We start from the raw sequence: 20,000 nt of genomic DNA on the forward strand, positions 1-20,000 counted from the left end.
AGACAAACTCAAACGTTCAATGAGGATTCTGCTGTTTTTCTCATTGTCATCAAATCTCACGTCCAGACTCAAAGGACAACACGTTGGTCCGTCCCTCAGTCCTGTCTGACTTCCTGTCTGCGGCTCAGCTCACTGGTTCCTGCTGAAGACGTAAATCTTTAAAAACTCCTCACAAACATGAAGTTTCATGTTTAAAAACTTCGTTATTTCCTCAAACGGCTGCCGGCTGTAGTTCTATCAGACCAACAGGAGGAAACAGAGCATCTGTTGGGACTATTTTCAGCGGCGGATGAATCCACAGGTGGTGCTGCAGTGAGTGCTGCTTTGACTCTGAACGTGAGATTCATCGATGGAGAAGAGGATCGCCCGTCTTTCATCGGAGCTTCGGCACAAACCTTTTCAGTGTTTTCACAAACTTGTTGGAGGAGTTGAAGAGGTGCTTCAGACTTCTGGAGACAGACTGCTTCCTGCTCGGGTTCTGGAGCTTTGACGAATCTGCAAACAAACACGGTTTCAGGATCAGTCAAAGACTCATTTCGGACTGCGTGGACGAACAAAGATGGCGGCGCCGTGACAAACAGCAGTGTGTTTACGAGGTCAGCCGGGTCGAGTCACTCGTCCATGTTGCCGGTCTGACTGAACGTTATCTGGTTCATTCGTTGGGCCGTCTATCTCTGTTCCCTCCATCCACCCATCCATCCTCCCTCTCTCCCCCGCCCCGCCAGGACAGTGATGCCAATCTCCAGACCGCAGCGCCCCTTTTTACTTCGGCTAATTAAGCGTCACATAATTACCGGCTGTAAACAGACGGCAGACGTGGAGCCGGCCGACGCTCACAAACATGTTGGCGAGCTCCTGTTCCGCCTGGCGGCTCGACTGCAGACCACCAGCAGAAACACGTCCATCGATCGCCACCAACAGCCCACCGTACAGACGACAGGACGGAGGAGGAGGAGGAGGCGAGCTAAATGCTAACATATGAACGCTAACATGATTACAGTGTCAAAATGCTGATGATGAATAATGTTTAACATCTAAGTTTAGCCTGTTAGCATGCTAACAGCTAAGTCAAAGCATCGTATTGATCAGAAACATTGATTGATTGGACACATTCACGACATTTTATGTTTTTTTTTTTATAATTTACTGAAGAATTTGTTCCCATTTAAAGAAGCTTAAAGAAGTCACTGCGTGCCGTCTGTTTCAGCCTTTTTTGGGGACTTTTCTGGACGTTATTTGACTCGTGTCATTGATCCGGATCCTGTTCAGTCCAATCGAAACAGAGAACATTCCTGCCGGGGTCCAATCACACATTAACAAACAGATAAAATCAGAGGAACACTTCACAGGTAAATAACACTGTTGCTGACACTGACAGGTTGTCACTGGCTCGGACACGTCTGAGGAAACGCTCTCAGCAGCCCAACACGTCCTCACATCAGGCAGTTATTAACAGATTCACATCAGAGATGGTTCCCGCAGGTTTTCACTTCTCCGTCTCTGCTGTTTTTAAGGGCTGCGATGGAGGCGGGGCCTGCAGCTCTGGGTTTGAGTCTCACATGAAAGTGCTGCTTGCTGGTACGAGGAGATAATTAGAGCCTGTCGGACGCTGCAGTCAATAAGCCTTTTGTCCAGACTGCTGCTGCAGCACTCAGGCTCTTCAGATTAAACCTTCCTGCGTCCACTCGAGCTCACAATAATAACGTTTCTGCGTTTCCTCACTAGCTCCACCCGCCGCCAGGAGGACGACGTCTGCATCGCCTCAAAACACGACGCGGCCCGACGGCAGCGAGAGGCTGCAACACATGTCAACAGAGAGCCGTTCAACAGCTCTGACACACACACACACACACACACACAGGGCTGGTTTCAGCTGCAGGCTGCGTGTGTGCTCGGACGGGCGGATGACGGGAGCGGAGCCGACTGGGTCACATGTCGCTCTGAATGAAGGCAGAAATGGAGGCGACGGCGTCTCCACCTGATGGAGGTCTGACCTGCTCAGCTATGCTTCATCGATGTTGCTCCACAAATGGACAGAAAATGAGAGACACAGACAGGAAGTGTCAGCTGCGTGCGCCTCGACCTCCACGCCAGCTTTACAAATAAAACTCCTGTTCTGACACCTTCAGGGTTCGCTTAAATTAAGACTCTCTTAAGGTGAGGTGACCTTCGTCGTCATGGTTACAATAATAACCACGTGCTTAAGGTTAGCGAATGATGGCCACGGTTCAAAGGAACCAGTGTTGACTGTCGGTGGGAAACAGGAAGCGTCACCTGACTTCCTCCTTTGCTCTCGACGGACAAGAGTTGTCATTCATTGGCCACCGGAGGGCGCTGTCACCTGACCACTCAACGACGAATGACTGTCAGCCATCAGGTTCAGAGTTTGTGTGTCTGAGGTGACGTAAACACTTCACCATGACGACTGAAGGTGAAACCATGAGGAAACAACTGATGACGAAGGCAGGCGGCTGGACGGAGAGCAAGAGGATCCTTTAAAACAGGACCACACACACACACACACACACACGCACACACACAGCTAAATGAGCTGCTCCATAGTGGGACCTTTGTTCTCACACACACACACACACACACACACACACAGTGGGTATATATTACATGTGCACACACAGCTGGATAACGGCTAATTGAGCGTAAACATGAATTCAAACACACATGAAGGATTTTTGGGACATTTCTTCTGTCTGTCCAAAAGTGTGTAGTGCTCTGTGTGTGTGTGTGTGTGTCTGCTGGCAGCGTGCCCAGTGACAACATAACACACACACGCACACACACACACACCTGTCCCTGTAATGAGACTTATTATTGTCACATCGTCTTGTTGTCCAGTGACCCTCAAACTGCTCACTGATCAGTTTAAGTTACAGTCATGACAGTGAGGTCTGTTTGGGCCCTGCTGCCCGTCAGGACTGAGTCTGCAGACGCTTTCAGAGAGAAAAGTCAGTAAAAACTGTGACGCTTTAGAAAACTAAGTCAAAAGTTCAACGAAACTCTGACGCCATCTGACTTCACTGTGTCCATCTCCTCTTTACCTTTACACCAAGTCCCACAGAAAGCAGCTAATTATGAGTCCAAACAGGTGCAGGTGCAGACACACACACACACACACACACACACACACACACACACACACACACACACACACACACACTCCTCTTGGCTGAAATCCACTGGATGATTTACAGAGCAGCTCCTCATGTGACATACTAAAACATATAAATGGACATAATCCAGAATGGCCAAACTTATTAAAGCTTATTTATGTACACGGGTCCCCTGGCACCCACTCTGTGTGTGTGTGTGTGTGTGTGTGTGTGTGTGTGTGTGTGTGTGTGTGAAGAGGCATTCATGGACCCTGGCAGAGCGCTGGATAAAAACATTTTCAGCATGCTTCATTAATCAATGCTTAAGATATTTCCTGATGCAAATCACAGCCTGAATATTATTGTTGTTGTTATTATTGTTATTATTGTTGTTGTTACACATGGCTCTGTTAGCGTGAACAGCTGAGTGAATCCTCGTTTCTTCGCTCAGGACAGTCTTAGCATGGCAGACAGACAGACATTAGCACCAAGCATGTTTGCATTCTAGCGGTTAGCATGTTGACGTTATCTGGATGTTAAGCTCGGCTCAGCCCGACAGTTTGAGAGATGAGACGTCATGAAGTGACGCTGGAATCGATTCTACACTCCACACACCTCCAACACACCTGGTATCACACCTGTACTAAAACACAGCGAGGCAGCGACGAGCTGCTAACGAGTAGAAATACTGCTCTTCAGAGTACACATCACTACTGCCTGTTTACTATTTGAGAGGGACTAAAGATAAAATCAAAACGGAACGAGGGGAACGTGAAAACTTCTCTCTGCTGACCTCTGCTGGCTGCAGCCGGCACCTCGCTGCACTGATGTCAAAGTGTACTCAGGTCAACAGGGAGCTGATTTGTCCATTGCTGTTGTCACTCTACATGCTGCCACTGGGCGGCACCATTACAGAGCACAAAGTCTATTTCTATGCAGACGACACTCAGCTGAACAACAGGATGCTGCAGCTGCAGAGTCCATCACTGACCGTCTGTTCATCAATGAATCAGTGGACGAGAAAGAATTTCTTCAAGTTAATGAACAACAAGGTGACTAAAACTTCCTGTGTGACTCTTCATCATGTGACTCACCTCCGCAGCAGTAGTGTGTGTGAGTTGCTCGGACCTGCTGCAGCAGACGCTCCATGGCTTCGATGTGGCCCCGCCTCCTGGGCTCTCGACCGTCGCTCTCCCTCCAATCTGGACAAACAAGCAGAGGACAGACACTGAGAGCTCGTCCGCAGCAAGACGATGACGTTACGTCCAAAACCTGCAGGTGGGGTTCAGCCAAAAGAGAAGACAAAGCTTCAAACGGGTGTTTCAGTGTGTGTGAGGCCGTGATCACGAAAACTGAGTGAAGACGAGAAGAACTTTGTGCCGTCTGTCCTCTCACTCTTCCTCTGATTGGTCACTGCAGGTCACATGTTCACACGGTCGCTGTAAATCTACTGAGATCAGAAGTACGATCTACGATTTTAACTCGTCTCTCTCCGGTCAGCTGACTCATAAACGATCTTAGAGAAACCTGCTTTGTTGGTCAGGTGTCCAGGTAACGGGAGCTCTAATTGCCTCTTACACACACACACACACACACACACACACACACACACACACACACACGGACGTGGACTGGTGAGACGTTCATGTTTCCCAGATGATGATCCACTGACTGTTCCTCTGGTGCCACCATCAGGTTCAGGTTTCACTGGCCGGACTGATGGATGTCACTGGAGGTGCAGCTGTTTTCACTCTGTTCTCTGTCTGCCTCTTTGAATCACACACCCACACACACTCTCTGTCCTCTGCTTCTGACATATGCACACACACACACACACACACACACACACACACACACACACACACACACACACACACACACACACACCCACCCACACACCCACACACACACAAAGCCAGACAAATGTGTGAAGCAGGCACAAACACATGCAGCTCAAGGCTTCAGTTCTTGAATCGTGAAGTCGTGACGGCGAGATGAAACGGCGTTCTAACCCGAGGACCTCAGAACAGAGCGGAGAACATCGGGATGATTCAGAGACTCGCTGTTTACTATCTCTGCTTCATCACTACTCACACGTTTCACTTAGTAAGAGCAGCAAAAACACAGTTTAAAAATACTGTCCTTAAAGAAGTACTCTGCTGTTATCAGCACAGTGTACTGCAGTAACAGTAACAGTACTCATCAGATGCCACGACGGGCTCTGACATCTTTATCTCATACTTCTGGATTAACATGCATTGAAACATTGAGCTCATTTGACTCATTTCACACACCGTCGGGTTAATTCACTGTACAATAAAGAGACGTCTTACACAGGATCATCAGAGGCTTTCAGGTAAATGTAGTCAAGTAACAAGTCGAGTATTTCCCTCTGAGATGCACTGGAGTAGCAGTATGAGGTAGAACACAACACGCCACACGCTTCCTCTCTGACAAACTTGTCTCTCAAAGAAAGAAAACCTGCATCAAATATGATGTGACGGGAAAGAGACGAAGTGTGTCAGAGCGAACTCACTGGACGGAGCAGCAGACGGAGGCAGCGAGGAGGCGGGTGGACCCCAGCCCTTCATGTTGTAGGCCGACACTCGGACGTAGTAGAGGCGACCCTGCAATGTCAAAACCATCCTGTTAACATAAAGACACTCTTTAATCACAATAAAGAACAATCTATATGGCCAAAAGTATGTGGACAGCCCCCATCGGCTGTCAGACCAGAGGCTGTTAGAGCTGCACATTAACGCCCGTCAGTTCAGCTCCAGCTGTCCACGTACTTTCGGCCACATGGTGCTCTCTCGTTCTTGCTCTTCTGGTTTTGTAGTGTTGATACAGAACTGAAGCGTTTTCATACATGAACGTTATTGGCCTCCTCCACGCGTTCGAGCAGCAGCTGTTTGCTGCTCAGACTCACTGTTTTTAGCCTTTTTTTAGTCGTTTTGTATCTTGTGGATGTTTCGTGTCTCCTTGTGTCTTTTGTCTCTTTGTGTTTGTGTCATATCATCGTGGTCATTTTGCTTATTTTTGTTGTTGTTTTGGGCTTCACGTTGGTTTCTGATTCAGTCACTGTTTTGCATCTCTGTTGTTGTTTAGCGTCTCTTTGCTGTTGTTTAGCATCTCTTCGTTGTTGTTTGGTGTCTTTTTGTGGTTTAGCATTTCTTTGTGGTTGTTTAGCGTCTCTTTGTTGTTGTTTAGCATCTCTTTGTTGTTTAGCATCTCTTTGTTGTTGTTTAGCGTCTTTTTGTGGTTGTTTAGCATCTCTGTGGTTGTTTTGTGTCTCTTTGTGGTTGTTTAGCGTCTCTTTGTTGTTGTTTAGCTCTCTTTGTGGTTGTTTAGTGTCTCATTGTTGTTGTTTAGCGTCTCTTTGTGGTTGTTTAGCGTCTCTTTGTGGTTGTTTTGTGTCTCTTTGTGGTTGTTTAGCGTCTCTTTGTGGTTGTTTAGCGTCTCTTTGTTGTTGTTTAGCGTCTCTTTGTGGTTGTTTAGCATCTCTTTGTTGTTGTTTAGCTCTCTTTGTGGTTGTTTAGTGTCTCTTTGTTGTTGTTTAGCTCTCTTTGTGGTTGTTTAGCGTCTCTTTGTGGTTGTTTAGTGTCTCTTTGTTCTTTAGCATTTCTTTGTGGTTGTTTAGCGTCTCTTTGTTGTTGTTTAGCGTCTCTTTGTGGTTGTTTAGTGTCTCTTTGTTGTTGTTTAGCATCTCTTTGTGGTTGTTTAGCTCTCTTTGTTGTTGTTTAGCTCTCTTTGTGGTTGTTTAGCGTCTCTTTGTGGTTGTTTAGCGTCTCTTTGTTGTTGTTTAGCGTCTCTTTGTGGTTGTTTAGCGTCTCTTTGTTGTTGTTTAGCGTCTCTTTGTTGTTGTTTTGCGTCTCTTTGCAGATATTCTGTAAATCAGTGCTGTTCACGCTCACTTTTGGGATGTGGATTCCTGCTCAGACTGAGGCCCATTGATTGGCTCGGCTCATTAAACACCCCCAGTGTGTCTCGCCCTTTTCATTCAGGCAGGGTGTTCTTCTGGATGCCGGCCTTTGCTCTAAATGGCAAACAGCAGATTCTCCAGTCAGTGTATTTATGTGGCAGACAGTGATTCACTGACAGATTCCACTAAACTCCTCAAATGTCACCGATGCCGCTCAAGACAAACGACAGCAAACTGATTGGGACCATGGAAAGACAAGATTCAACACGTACAAACGCTGCACCAGAACATGAGTGCAGGTGGTCTCCTGCAGGTACCTGGGCATCAGGTGGAAGGATGCTCAAGTGTGTGTGCTGCAGCATCAGCGATCAGGGTTATATTGTGTAGTTTTCTGGTGTGTGTGTGTGTGTGTGTGTGTGTGTGTGTGTGTGTGCAACTGATGGACGAATGCATTTGTTGTTCTTCAGTGTTGCGCTACTGTGATTTCACACTGATCTGAGTCAAACGTGTCAGTGCTTTGGACGACAGAGGATCTGAGCCAATCACCTATCAATACGCTGTCTGTTTGATCCGTACACAAACAGAAAGTAAAAACACCGAGTTGAGCTGCTGGAGGAAAACGTTCCTTCATCATCATCATCATCATCATCATCATTTGTTGAGAGAACAGTGTGGAGGAGTGATGCTGCAGTTACCGTGGTGAGGCTGCTGATGATGCACTTGAGAGTCTGCAGATTATCCAACAGCATCTCTCCAGCAAGCAGAGAGAAGTCCTTCAGGCAGCTCCACTCCACTGAGCGCAGGCACACACACACACACACACACACACACACACACACACACAGAAGGAAATACACACACACACACACACACACACACACACACAGAAGGAAATACACACACACACACACACAGAAGGAAATACACACACACACACACACACACACACACAGAAGGAAATACACACACACACACACACACACACACAGAAGGTAATACACACACACACACACACACACACACACACAGAGAGAAGAAAATACACACAGAAAGAAAATACACACACACACACACAAACACACACAGAAGCAAATACACACACACACACACACACAAAGAAATACACACACACAGAGAAAGAAATACACTCAGAAAGAAATACACACACACACAGAAAGAAATACACACACACACACACACAGAAAGAAATACACACAGAAAGAAATACACACACACACAGAGAAAGAAATACACACACACACACAGAAAGAAATACACACACACAGAGAAAGAAATACACACACACACACGCACACAAAAAGAAATACACACACACATACACACACACACAAATACACACACACAAAAGGAAATACACACACACACAAAGAAATACATACACACAGAAGGAAATACACACACACATACACACACACACACACAAAGAAATACACACACACGCACACAGACACACACACACAAAGAAATACACACACACACGCACACACAAACACAAAGAAATCCACACACACACGCACAAACACACAGACACAGACACACACACAAAGAAATACACACACACACACACACACACACACACACACACACACACACACACACACACACAGGTTAAGAACCCACAGGCTGTAACCAGTCAGCGCTTCTCTCCTGATTAGAAATCAATAGTCCTCCTGAGATGAGGACATTAACCTTCTCACTGATCAGCTCGTCCCCTCCAGGTGTCTTTCATCGTCTTTTCTGTCTCTCTCTATCTGTTGCTGTGTGATTCGTCCTTTAACGTCGACCCTTTGTGAGCGTTCAGCATCGTTTCAGCTGATTTTACTCCACTCAGCGTTTGATTCGTGATGCCTGTCACTCTGTGCTCATCACCGTACAATCACACCAATAATCCACGTTAAGCTGAGACGCTGGGACAGACACGCTCATGTCCTCTGCCTTGACATCTTTGTACATACATGAACTAGAAGCTGCAGTTGTATGGATGGTTAATGTGGCCTGGCCGTCGACACCAGAGGGGGCTGCAGCCTCCACGTTAGGAGCTGCTGGTTTCTAAAACTACTACATGTGACTTCCACTAGAAACCGTCTCATCGAGGAAACAGAGATCAGCTCCATTCACTCCACTCTTCCAGGTTTGTTGCTGTGTATTTGTGTGTACTTGTGTGTATTTGTACCTCTGTATTTGGTCACCACAGTGGAGTTGAGACACTGCGGCTCCTGGAAGGTGACGGTCAGCGTGGTGCTACTGCTCACGCTCAGACGAACCATAGACGGGGCCTCCGGGGGACCTGAGCAGGGGCACAAGATCAAGACGTCAGGCTGAAGATGGAGAAGATTTTCTTTAGGATCAGAGAGTCGAAACTGACACACAGAAAGAAAGTGAACAGACAGATCGAAGACGGCAAAAACCTCTGATTCTCTACGTTTTCTGCAGGTGGTGCTCTCTCCTCTTTTCTCTCTCCTCTTTTCTCTCTTCTCGCCATCCTCTGCTCATGTTTTTTCCTGTTTTCCCTCTTTTGTTTATTCCAGATTAAACTCTGAAAATGTCAATCGCAGTACTTCCTGCGCAGTCAGGAGCGTTCAGCTGGATCCCTGCTGCTTCTCATCATTTAATGATGCAGCATCAATTCTCAGGTTATTACTTTAAATGACTTTGGCTTGAAATCAGAAACCTTTCAGAGTCTTTTGCCCGAAGGAGGCGCTGAATGAAATCACTGCTGAGAGGAAACTGCCAGAGAGTGTTGAGAGGCCCCTCAGAGAGGAGAAGCACTCAACAACACGATGAGCCTTTACCGCAAATGATGAAATGAAAACGCCAAATCTCTCTGCTTGATTTCTCAGACCTCGTCCTCCTCCTCCTCCTCCTCCTCCTCCTCTGACAGAAGTCTTCCTCTCACCAATGAATAGATTATGACACAACAGGCCGCTGGGCACAGACATACATAAAGACACCACACCCCCCCACACAGCAGCACACCGTCTCTCTGAAGTCATTCTGTGTCTCTTTGTAGTCCTGCTGCATCTTTGTAGTCCTGTTGTGTCTCTTTATAGTCGTGTCGTGTTTTTGCGGTCGAGTCGTGTCTTTGTTGTCCTGTCGTGTCTTTGTGGTCATGTCGTGTCTTTGTGGTCATGTCGTGTCTTTGTGGTCATGTCGTGTCTTTGCGGTCGAGTCGTGTCTTTGCGGTCATGTCGTGTCATTGCGGTCATGTCGTGTCTTTGCGGTCGTGTCGTGTCTTTGCGGTCATGTCGTGTCTTTGCGGTCGTGTCGTGTCTTTGCGGTCGTGTCGTGTCTTTGTGGTCGTGTCGTGTCTTTGCGGTTGTGTCGTGTCTTTGCGGTCGTGTTGTGTCTTTGCGGTTGTGTCGTGTCTTTGCGGTCGTGTTGTGTCTTTGCGGTCGTGTTGTGTCTTTGCGGTCATGTCGTGTCTTTGCGGTCGTGTCGTGTCTTTGCGGCCGACCAAATAAAATATCATTCAGGACCAAATTTCAATACCTGAGGACTAAATTTCATCATAAGCCAATAAGCACGCAGCACACCTGTAATAATGCTGGGGATTGGCTGTCAGTACCTTCTGTATTTCGTGTCGTGGGATTTGAAAATTGGACAGAAGCTTCAGCCTCATGGATAAATGTGAATAAATCTAAACATGACCTCCAGGAGGCCACACATGGTGAATGTTTAGAGCTCACCTGTGACTGACCTGACCAGGAAGGTGAGAAGCGGTCAGGATGCGTCTGAACGAACGACAGTGACTCACGTGCGTGCTGGAAGCCCGTCCTCATGCGTTTGTACAGCTTGCTCCTCCACTCCCAGGCTCTCAGCTGTTTGTCCTTGTGGCAGGCCTCCAGAGAGAGGCCGTCTCTCTGCGCCTGAGCCGCCAGGTCCGCCGCCCGCCGCTCGGCCTCCACCACCAGGGAGTTCAGGTGGGCCTCCCGACTCTCCACGCTCACAACTATGACAGAAAACACAAAGAGGGCTGCGGTTAGACCCGGTGGAGCTTCGTTTAAAGGGTCCACAAAATGTTTGTCAGCGAAAGTAACAAAGACGTCCTCCTCAATAAAGCACCAGACCACACGCATCCTCCTGTCAGGGCTCAGCTCTCAGACTCTGAGCTCGTGGGCTGGATGGATGCGATGGATGTGAGTTTGTGGAAGAGTCGGAGCAGCAGGTTCAGCTCCGTCAAGGCCGGAGACGGCTGAGCCCTCGGCCATCTTTCATAGCAGTCAAAAGGAGCGTCCACATGAGAGGCGAGACAACAACAGACCAAGGACAGAAAGAACACCTGACCACGAAAGGCCCAGGACAGGCTGTCTGACTGCAGGGAGGAAGACCGAGGAGGAGGAGCGTCATCAGACGAGGACAGAAACACTGTCTCCTTTACGCTCCTACATGTCCATCCAGAGTAAATGCTGGAAGCCTGTCTCACCGTCCTGCTGTCTCACTGCCCCCTCAATCACAGGCTGGACAGCAAGTGCAGTAATGACTCGATGATTAGAAACTGTCCATCTGAACTAGCGGACATGATGATGTCACACTGAAGCTGACCTTTGACCTGCTGGACAGAAAATATCAAGTCATCATTTCATCCTCTGAGACGTTTGTGTACTTGTACTTTGAGTATTTCTATCTTCTGTTACTTTCTGCATCACTACACCTCACAGGTGAATACTGTATGTTTTTACTTGGCTCGTTACTCTTCAGATTCCTTCCTGTCCAGTGAAAAGCTCGTATCTCCAGATGTGTTGATGCTGAATGTTTGTGCTGAAATGAAGGATGAAGAGTTCCTTCATGTCTTCTTCAGCTCAGTGAACTCTTTAAAAAGCCTCTTGGATCAGCTGAAAAATGCATCGTCACAAAGCTGAAAACAGCCTGTTTTTCTGAGCTCAGCAGACTGTTTGGAGATACGTGGTCCTCACGGGACGGCCGTGCTGCAAAGACATGATGGTCTTATAGAATCTGATGCATTGCTGTAGATTAAAGCACAGTAGAACACAGGCAGACACACATGAGCGCGAGCAGGACAGGATGGACGTGCGTCCTGCGTCCAGGCTCTGATGACAGACGGCTCCAGGACTGATTCACAGACAAAGTCTGAAGCTTCAAATGATCTCAAACGTGTTGAATATCTGCAGGATAAACCTGCAGTGACTCTTTTGTCCGTAACAGGAAGCAGAGACCGTCGGCCCTGATTCCATCCATCCAGCGGTTGCCATTGGAAACAGCAGCGGTCACATTATAAAGCTGGAGGTGTCACTTCCTGCTCAGCCGGCTAGCTGCTAACGGCTGCTAACGGAGGCTGTAAATTAACAGGCTGCTGAGTCTGAGGAGGAGCCGCCTCACACAGGAGGGCCCTGTCTGACTGAGGGGACCCGAGGGCTCTAAACACAGACCCACCGCCCGCCGGGGGCCTGAGGGGCCTCACACATTCACACACAGGCGATGTAGGTGAGCTCAGGAGACGCATAATGCGAGTGGATAAGTTGAAAAGAATTCATTTTGAGTGTTTCTGGTTGAATCATGGAGACAAACACTGGACATGAACATATCGCTCAGTCTGAAGCCAAACTGGGCAACTGTTGACCAGCAGCTCTGACTGGTGCAGCTCGTCTGAACGGAGCGAACGTGGCCTGGCCGTCGTCTACAGGACGTCTCTTCTTCTGCTTCTTCTACTAGAGAATTCTTAACTTTCAAACTTTATTTACACTTTCTGGCATGAACAGACGTCCACAGACACGTGTTTACTTTTAATAAAAATATGAGGGCAGGACTTTCAGTTGTAATGGAGATTTTGACCTTGTAACCACACACACACACACACGCACACGCACGCACGCACACACACACACACACACACACACACACACACACACACACACACACACACACACACACACGCTGCTGTCGGGCCTGGGCTGACTGATTTACTTGGCACTTGAGGAATGACATAAACAGAGAGCAGCAGGCCCCAGGAGGGAAAACAGCGGCACTGTTTACTCTGTGTTTGTTTACAAGGATGGGATTGTACCGCCGCCCAGAGTCCAGGCCGCTGTTTGAAGAGCCCTCGCCGCCGCGGCCCTGCGGCCCCGCGGCCCCACAGCCCCACGGCACAATAAATCACTTAGCTGTAATTGCCCCAGCGTTACATGCATCATTGGAACAGTTAAACCATTAAACGACAAACCTTGTTAAAGCTGTTCAGTGGAGAGTCACGCAGGAGGCCCTGCTCGCTCTAAAGTGGCCACTGTTTCACCTCCCCCACCCCCATCCACACACACACACACACACACACACACACACACACACACACACACACACACACACACACACACACACACAGACAGTGGGGGCTAATGGGGGTTTCAGTGGTAAGGTAAGAACCACCTGTCTTTGGAGAGTTTAGGGAGGACAACCAGGGGACTGATGAGGGAACATTGTGTGTGTGTGTGTGTGTGTGTGTGTGTGTGTGTGTGTGTGTGTGTGTGTGTGTGTTAGCATGGGGGAGGAGGAGAGGGAGGGGGATAGCGGGCTCATTCAGGTCCAGGTAGAGGACACCCATACGCACACTTATACACACACACACACACACACACACATATATGATGCAGGGCTCATCATCAGATGCACCTCATTGTTCAGTCTGTTGGTAACGTTGTGAGCTGCAGTGATTCTTCTCTTCAACGTTGGAGAAACCAGGAAACAACTCCACAGCACAGCTGATCCAGAGTCTGTGGATTAGGCGGTGTGTATGTGCTGCTGTGTTAACCGCTGATCCGGAGTCTGTGGATTAGGCGGTGTGTATGTGCTGCTGTGTTAACCGCTGATCCGGAGTCTGTGGATCTGTGCACTGGAGCTCGGAGCATCACTGCCATCGTTAACCTTTGCCAATGACCTCGTGTCTCACTCACATGTAAGAAAACATCATCGTCTTGTTGTTAGCTATCGTTCGCACTCACAGCTGTGCAGCTAGCATGTTAGCTAGTGTTGGCTGCTCGACTATCTGTTATTCCCTGACAGCATTCCATCATTTCACCAGGAAAAGACTGAAGAAGCCAGAAAGATGAAAATTTAAGAGGCAGAACCTGCTTTTTCTTTCTCTGAACTCTTCAAGAACACGATTCACACGCTGGCTGTTCTTCAGCCTGTCAGCCAATCACACACATCAGGCCACAAACCAGACTCTGATGTTCCACCTCACAGAACCAGGAGGCCGCTCTGATCTGCTCACCTGTAGATGAGGGTTCTGGACTGTCAGGCCGAAGGTCAGACTGGACAGAAGTGATCAGATGTGACGCCCGTGTGAGGATGAGGAGGAAACCTGCTGCCACAACCACAGGTGGGAGGACAAGACCCTGATCAAGAGTCTTTCTGGCCATCTGAGCTGGAATCATGGTCACTGCTGGCGCTCACACAGATCATCAGCTGATCAGAGGAAAACCATCAGTCTGAAGACAGAAATCCGTCTCTGCAGCGTTTCTCCTCAAACAGGCTGAAACCTCCTAACATGGACTGAGCAGCCTGCTTCCACAGCCATTCTTCATTTCAACCAACCAATCAATCAATCGATCAATCAATCAATCAATCAATCGATCGATCGATCGATCAATCAGCAGACAATCACGTGACCATCCCAAAGTCACGTGAACACCTGAAGCGATGTGCTATTCAGCATGTGTGGTCTGAACAGCGCCATCATCAGGCCACACATGAGACCTCCAACAACAGAAAGACCTTTGGTGAAGTACTCAGACCCTTTACTGCAGTAAAAGTACCCACAGTGACGCCTTCACCATGTTTGTTTGGTCCAACCAACAGACCAAAGCTCCACGTTATTCCACACACATTCAGATCACTGAGAGGAAAAGCAGCAAATCAAACATGTGAGAAGATCAAACATCAGATGATTCCACAGCAGAGATCAATAAACCATTAAAACAAGAGACGATCGATCACTGTCTGTCAATACACTGATTGATTAATGGACTCATCGACTCAGCTGGACGTGAACTGTCAGACAGTTTAACAATGAGAGGTGTCTCACGGTCAAAGTATGACAAGTAAAGTACAAGTACCTGAAGTTAGTACCTCGGTCCAGTATTTGAGTGTGGGTATGTGCTGTACTCACAGTGTGGACTCTCCTTGCCGCCGGCCTTCAGCAGCAGTTTGGCGATGGGCGTGTTGTTAGTCATGATGGCGATGTCGAGCGGCGTCAGGCCCTGACTGTTGGGGGTGTTCAGGTCCAGCTCCTCCGCCGAGAACTGGTAGAGCAGGATCTGCACCGTGTCCAGGTCCTGCTGCTCCACCGCCTCGAAGATGCAGTCGCTGCCCTGCATGGTCTGCAGGAGGACACAAGCTCAGGTTTACTGCTGCAGGACGGACGCCGTCACATGACGTGACGGTGACCGTTCAGGTCACATGTTGTCTCATGCTGTGTGGAGCTCTGATGATGACCTCAACGTAACTCAAGACTTTCCAGGACTGAAAAACTGGTTAGCTGTTTTCCAGGTTTTCCAGGTGAGGGACCCTGCTGTGACAGTTCAGCTAAAACTGAAACTAACAGTGAGCACAAACAAACAGGCGGCTTCAAAAGGTTCATCTTCTCAGACTCAGCCCGTGTGACCAAACACAGCAAGAGGACAGGAGAGCTCTCAGCCAATCAGCTGGCAGTGACACACATCACCTGACTGCCAGGTGTCAGCAGACTGTGAGCGCCGAGAGGCTGAAAACTGACTCCAGGTCAGATCATTCACCGATTGATCGATCAGCCGTCAAACAATCGACGTTAACCTGCAGAAAGGTGACGTCTTCGTCTCGTCCACCGTCCTCGTGTGTGTCTGCTTTAACTCTCCTTTCTTCTTCTCTTCCTTCTCTCTGCGTTCAGAACACATCAAACTCATCTTCCTGTGTTTCCCTCCCTCTCTTCCTCCCACTCTCATGCCTCCCTCCTCACCCTCCTCCTCACCCGTCTGCCTCTCTCTTTCATGTTATGACTGGTGTGTAAATGTCAGCAGGCTCGCAGACACACACACACACACACACACACACACACACACACACACACAGTATGACCTGTAACACCCGTCATGCATGATGAATCTCAGCGACCAAATGTTTCTCAGAGCAGCAGGAAGGACGTGACGATGACAGCAGACAGAAGTGGTGATGAAGAGTGAGAAATGTTCTCCAATGACAGCGTCCATCAACGGCTGAGTGTCCTCGAGGAAGACACTCAGCGCTCCTCTGAAGTCTGTGACTGACTGAGGGGAGACTGCTGCCCAAAAACAGGCTGAAGACAGACAGACAGAGAGACAGACAGGAGGAGGACAGACAGAGAGACAGACAGGTGGAGGACAGACAGAAAGACAGACAGGTGGGGGACAGACAGAGAGACAGACAGGTGGAGGACAGACAGAGAGACAGACAGGTGGAGGACAGACAGAGACAGACAGGTGGAGGACAGACAGAGACAGACAGGAGGAGGACAGACAGAGAGACAGACAGGTGGAGGACAGACAGAAAGACAGACAGGTGGGGGACAGACAGAGAGACAGACAGGTGGAGGACAGACAGAGAGACAGACAGGAGGAGGACAGACAGAGACAGACAGGAGGAGGACAGACAGAGACAGACAGGCAGACAGACAGAGACAGACAGGAGGAGGACAGACAGAGAGACAGGCAGGAGGAGGACAGACAGAGACAGAGACAGACAGGAGGAGGACAGACAGAGACAGACAGGAGGAGGACAGACAGAGAGACAGGCAGGTGGAGGAGAGACAGAAAGACAGACAGGTGGGGGACAGACAGAGACAGACAGGAGGAGGACAGACAGAGAGACAGGCAGACAGACAGACTGACGCTGAGGCAGCAGCTCAGAGGTCCAATCACAGACGTGATGAGTGAAGCGGTGGAGGCTCTGAAGACGTCGCCGATAACAGAATTAACGAAGCTCTTAACGAGCTCTTCATCGATCCTTCTGTCTCAAACACGAGCGGCTCAACGTCTCTGAATCTGACATCAAAACCTCACGTCAGTCCAAGTACTGAGGACAAACAGGACAAGTGAGCTCCTCATTGGTCTGAGTGAGACAATCAGGACACGTCTTCTGTGCTGCTAAACCGAATATCTTTGATTTCATCTGATCTAACGTCACAGAGCGAATGATGAGCTGACGAACCGAATCATCAGATGAACCAAAAATAAAGATGAGCGCGACCTTTGACCAGCCTGATAAGATTCAGGAGGACAAATCAAAGCCTTCGTCTCTCACGTGGTTGACGTCTCATCACTTTGAAGGTGTGTCTGTAAACCGTGTTTGACTCATAATGTTAAAGTTGGTGTTTGTGTCCAACCTCTCTGATTGGACAGAAAACTGACGACGGCCAAAAGTTCACCGTCACGGAACGATCACTGCAATCACCACAAACACCACCACTCTTCCTCCTCCTCCTCCTCCTCTAAGACTCACCGAGGCTTTGCGGAGGCGGTCCGTCTTTCCAAAGAAGTAGGCATCTTCGAAGGACGAGGTGCTTCCTCGGAGCTTCTCCGACAGGTTCCGGTACAGGCGCTTGGCGGCGCTGGGGGAGGCGGGCCCACCGGGGCACTTCCTGGTCTGGGACAACTGCAAGTTCTGCATCTGCTGGGTCATAACACCCGGGAGGCGTCTGCTGGGACGGACGAAGGGACAGACACAGGAAAGTTACCGAAGGACTGAACTGATCCTGACTGTAATCTGTGATCTGAGAGAAGGAAATGAGAGAAGACGAGCGAAGAGGAGAGGACAGACAGAGACACTGGAGACGTTTGTCCAACGACATCACCGATCAGCTGACGTACAAAACCTTAAACAGCAGACGAACAAGTCAGAATCACTTATTACCATTTCGTATGCTTTCAAATGAAGTCACATGTCCACCTCCTGAACTCTGATTGGTTCAAGAGTCACGTCATTCATAATGTTGTTAAAACAGATCTGAGTTAGGGTCCGACCGCGTTCGTGTCGGCAGGTCGCTCACTGATTGGACACTTCAAAGGTGTCGTCCAGCATCGTCGGCTCTGTGTGGACCCACAGGGGACATCTAACTGACTGGCAGCAGTGCTTCTTTCTGTGTGTGTGCTCATGTCTTCGGGTGTCTCGTACAGCAATGTTAAGGTGGAGTTACTGAGACCAGGATCCAGATGAAGGGACGGACAGGACGTCAAAGACTGAACCAAAGTGTTGGAACATGCAGAGACACAGAAAACCACCACTGTCTTTACGAGTCCTCAGGCTGCCGTCTCTGCTGCCTTCAGCCCTCTATCAGGACAGATCGCTTCAGGTTTTCATCCGGCGCTTCAATGACCCTGTGGCGCCCCCCGGCCCCGGCCCCCAGCCCCGGCCCCCGGCCCCGGCCCCTGGCCCCCGGCCCCGGCCCCGGCCCCCGGCCCCCGGCCCCGGCCCCGGCCCCGGCCCCGGCCCCGGCCCCCGGCCCCGGCCCCGGCCCCGGCCCCGGCCCCCGGCCCCCGGCCCCGGCCCCCGGCCCTGCTCATTCTTGACCCTACACGATACAACATGTCACTGAAATGACAGGACTGTCAGGGGGCGTCTGTGGGGTCATGATGAAGGGAAGCTGTGGCCTCACCCGTGGACGGACGGGACAGGAGGAAGAGCTCGGCCGTCTTGATGAGGACGTCCATGAGCTGACAGAGCGGGAACGAGGACCTTTGTCCCGGTGGTCCGCAGGGTGGAGCCTGCACCATCACATTCCCGCTCTGTCCTTGCACACACGCATCAATACACGGTTCTGCACAGGGTTTCCACACAGCTGCTGATTGGCTCGCTCGCTCCGCGCCGTGCGTTGATGAGAGCTCGCAGCCGACGGCTCTTCATCCAATCTGAATCCACATTAAATTTGCTGGTAATCAGATCCAAAGTGGTGAAGATGATTATTTGGCAGAGCTGCTGGCAGCTCATGTTCAGCGTTCAGACAGATCCGCGTAAACCTCGATCTGCATCAACAAAGTCTCATCGCTTCATCGTGTCTGGGGACAGATGTTTCACTCTGACCTGCAGGTTGTCTTTTCAGTGTTCATGCAGCCCGTCACCGTCAGCGAGGTGAACGCTGGCGTTCTGTCACTGCGTCTTAGCAGGTTCAACTCTGGAGTCTTCACACGTCAGAAGCTCATCTTTAACGTCTGAAAGTGTTCAACAGTGGCACAAACATGTTTCCTGTGACTTCAGGCAAAACTTGTGAGACTGCAGGAAAGACGAAGGAAACACGTTCAGAGAGAACGTTTGGTTATTTTTCAGACTCGTTCATCAAACACATTTCCTGTGTTTCTTATTGACATGTTTACTGTTAGACAGTGACGCCACGTAAACGTCACTGCATGAGCTCCACTGCAGCACAGTCTGTGAAACAGAGAGGGCGAGTGGTCCTAAAAACACTGCAGGGGAGAGGATAAGATAAGATAAGATAAGATAAGATAAGATAAGATAAGATAAGATAAGACTTTCTTGATCCCACACCGGGGAAATGAAGTCCTCAGTGCACTTAGTCCAGACTGTCAAAGCCTCGTGCAGGAGGAGTTCAGGACAGGAGGAGTCACACAAACCCCAACAATTACTTCAGCGTACATACAGTGTGTGTGTGTGTGTGTGTGTGTGTGTGTGTGTGTGTGAGTGTGTGTGTGTGTACAGGTACAGTGCAGTATGTTGAGTTCCACCCATACTAGTGACTAAAAACCAGGACGTCTCCCCCTCAGACTCTGGACCTGCTGGATGACTGTGATGAATGTGGTTCAGGCTCCCTCAGGATGAACCTTAGTGACCCTCTGACTTTCCATCTAGCGCCACCATCAGGCCAACATTTTAACGTGTGCAGTACTTTGGCTTCTGACCAAAAGCATTTTTTAACACTTGCCAGCTGTACTTTGTGTGCTAATTAGCGAAGATAGGCTAAACTAAGATGGTGAACA

General features: G+C 49.3%; 1 protein-coding gene across 6 annotated transcripts in view; it reads right to left on the reverse strand.

Annotated features, from left to right (window-relative positions):
* The window catches only part of ankfn1a (ankyrin repeat and fibronectin type III domain containing 1a), a 74,163-nt gene that overhangs the window by 16,983 nt on the left and 37,180 nt on the right, over nt 1-20,000 (reverse strand). For all 6 annotated transcript variants that reach the window (XM_076760162.1, XM_076760164.1, XM_076760163.1 and 3 more), the window contains 8 exons: nt 17,512-17,707; nt 15,170-15,380; nt 10,805-10,999; nt 9,224-9,337; nt 7,725-7,822; nt 5,644-5,734; nt 4,202-4,309; nt 396-495 (listed from right to left, as the gene is read on the reverse strand). In XM_076760162.1, the coding sequence (XP_076616277.1) occupies nt 396-495; nt 4,202-4,309; nt 5,644-5,734; nt 7,725-7,822; nt 9,224-9,337; nt 10,805-10,999; nt 15,170-15,380; nt 17,512-17,707 (1,113 nt within the window). The remainder of the gene's footprint in view (nt 1-395; nt 496-4,201; nt 4,310-5,643; nt 5,735-7,724; nt 7,823-9,223; nt 9,338-10,804; nt 11,000-15,169; nt 15,381-17,511; nt 17,708-20,000) is intronic.

This window comes from Chaetodon auriga, chromosome 20 (genome assembly GCF_051107435.1).
Source record: "Chaetodon auriga isolate fChaAug3 chromosome 20, fChaAug3.hap1, whole genome shotgun sequence".
Lineage (NCBI taxonomy): Eukaryota > Metazoa > Chordata > Actinopteri > Chaetodontiformes > Chaetodontidae > Chaetodon > Chaetodon auriga.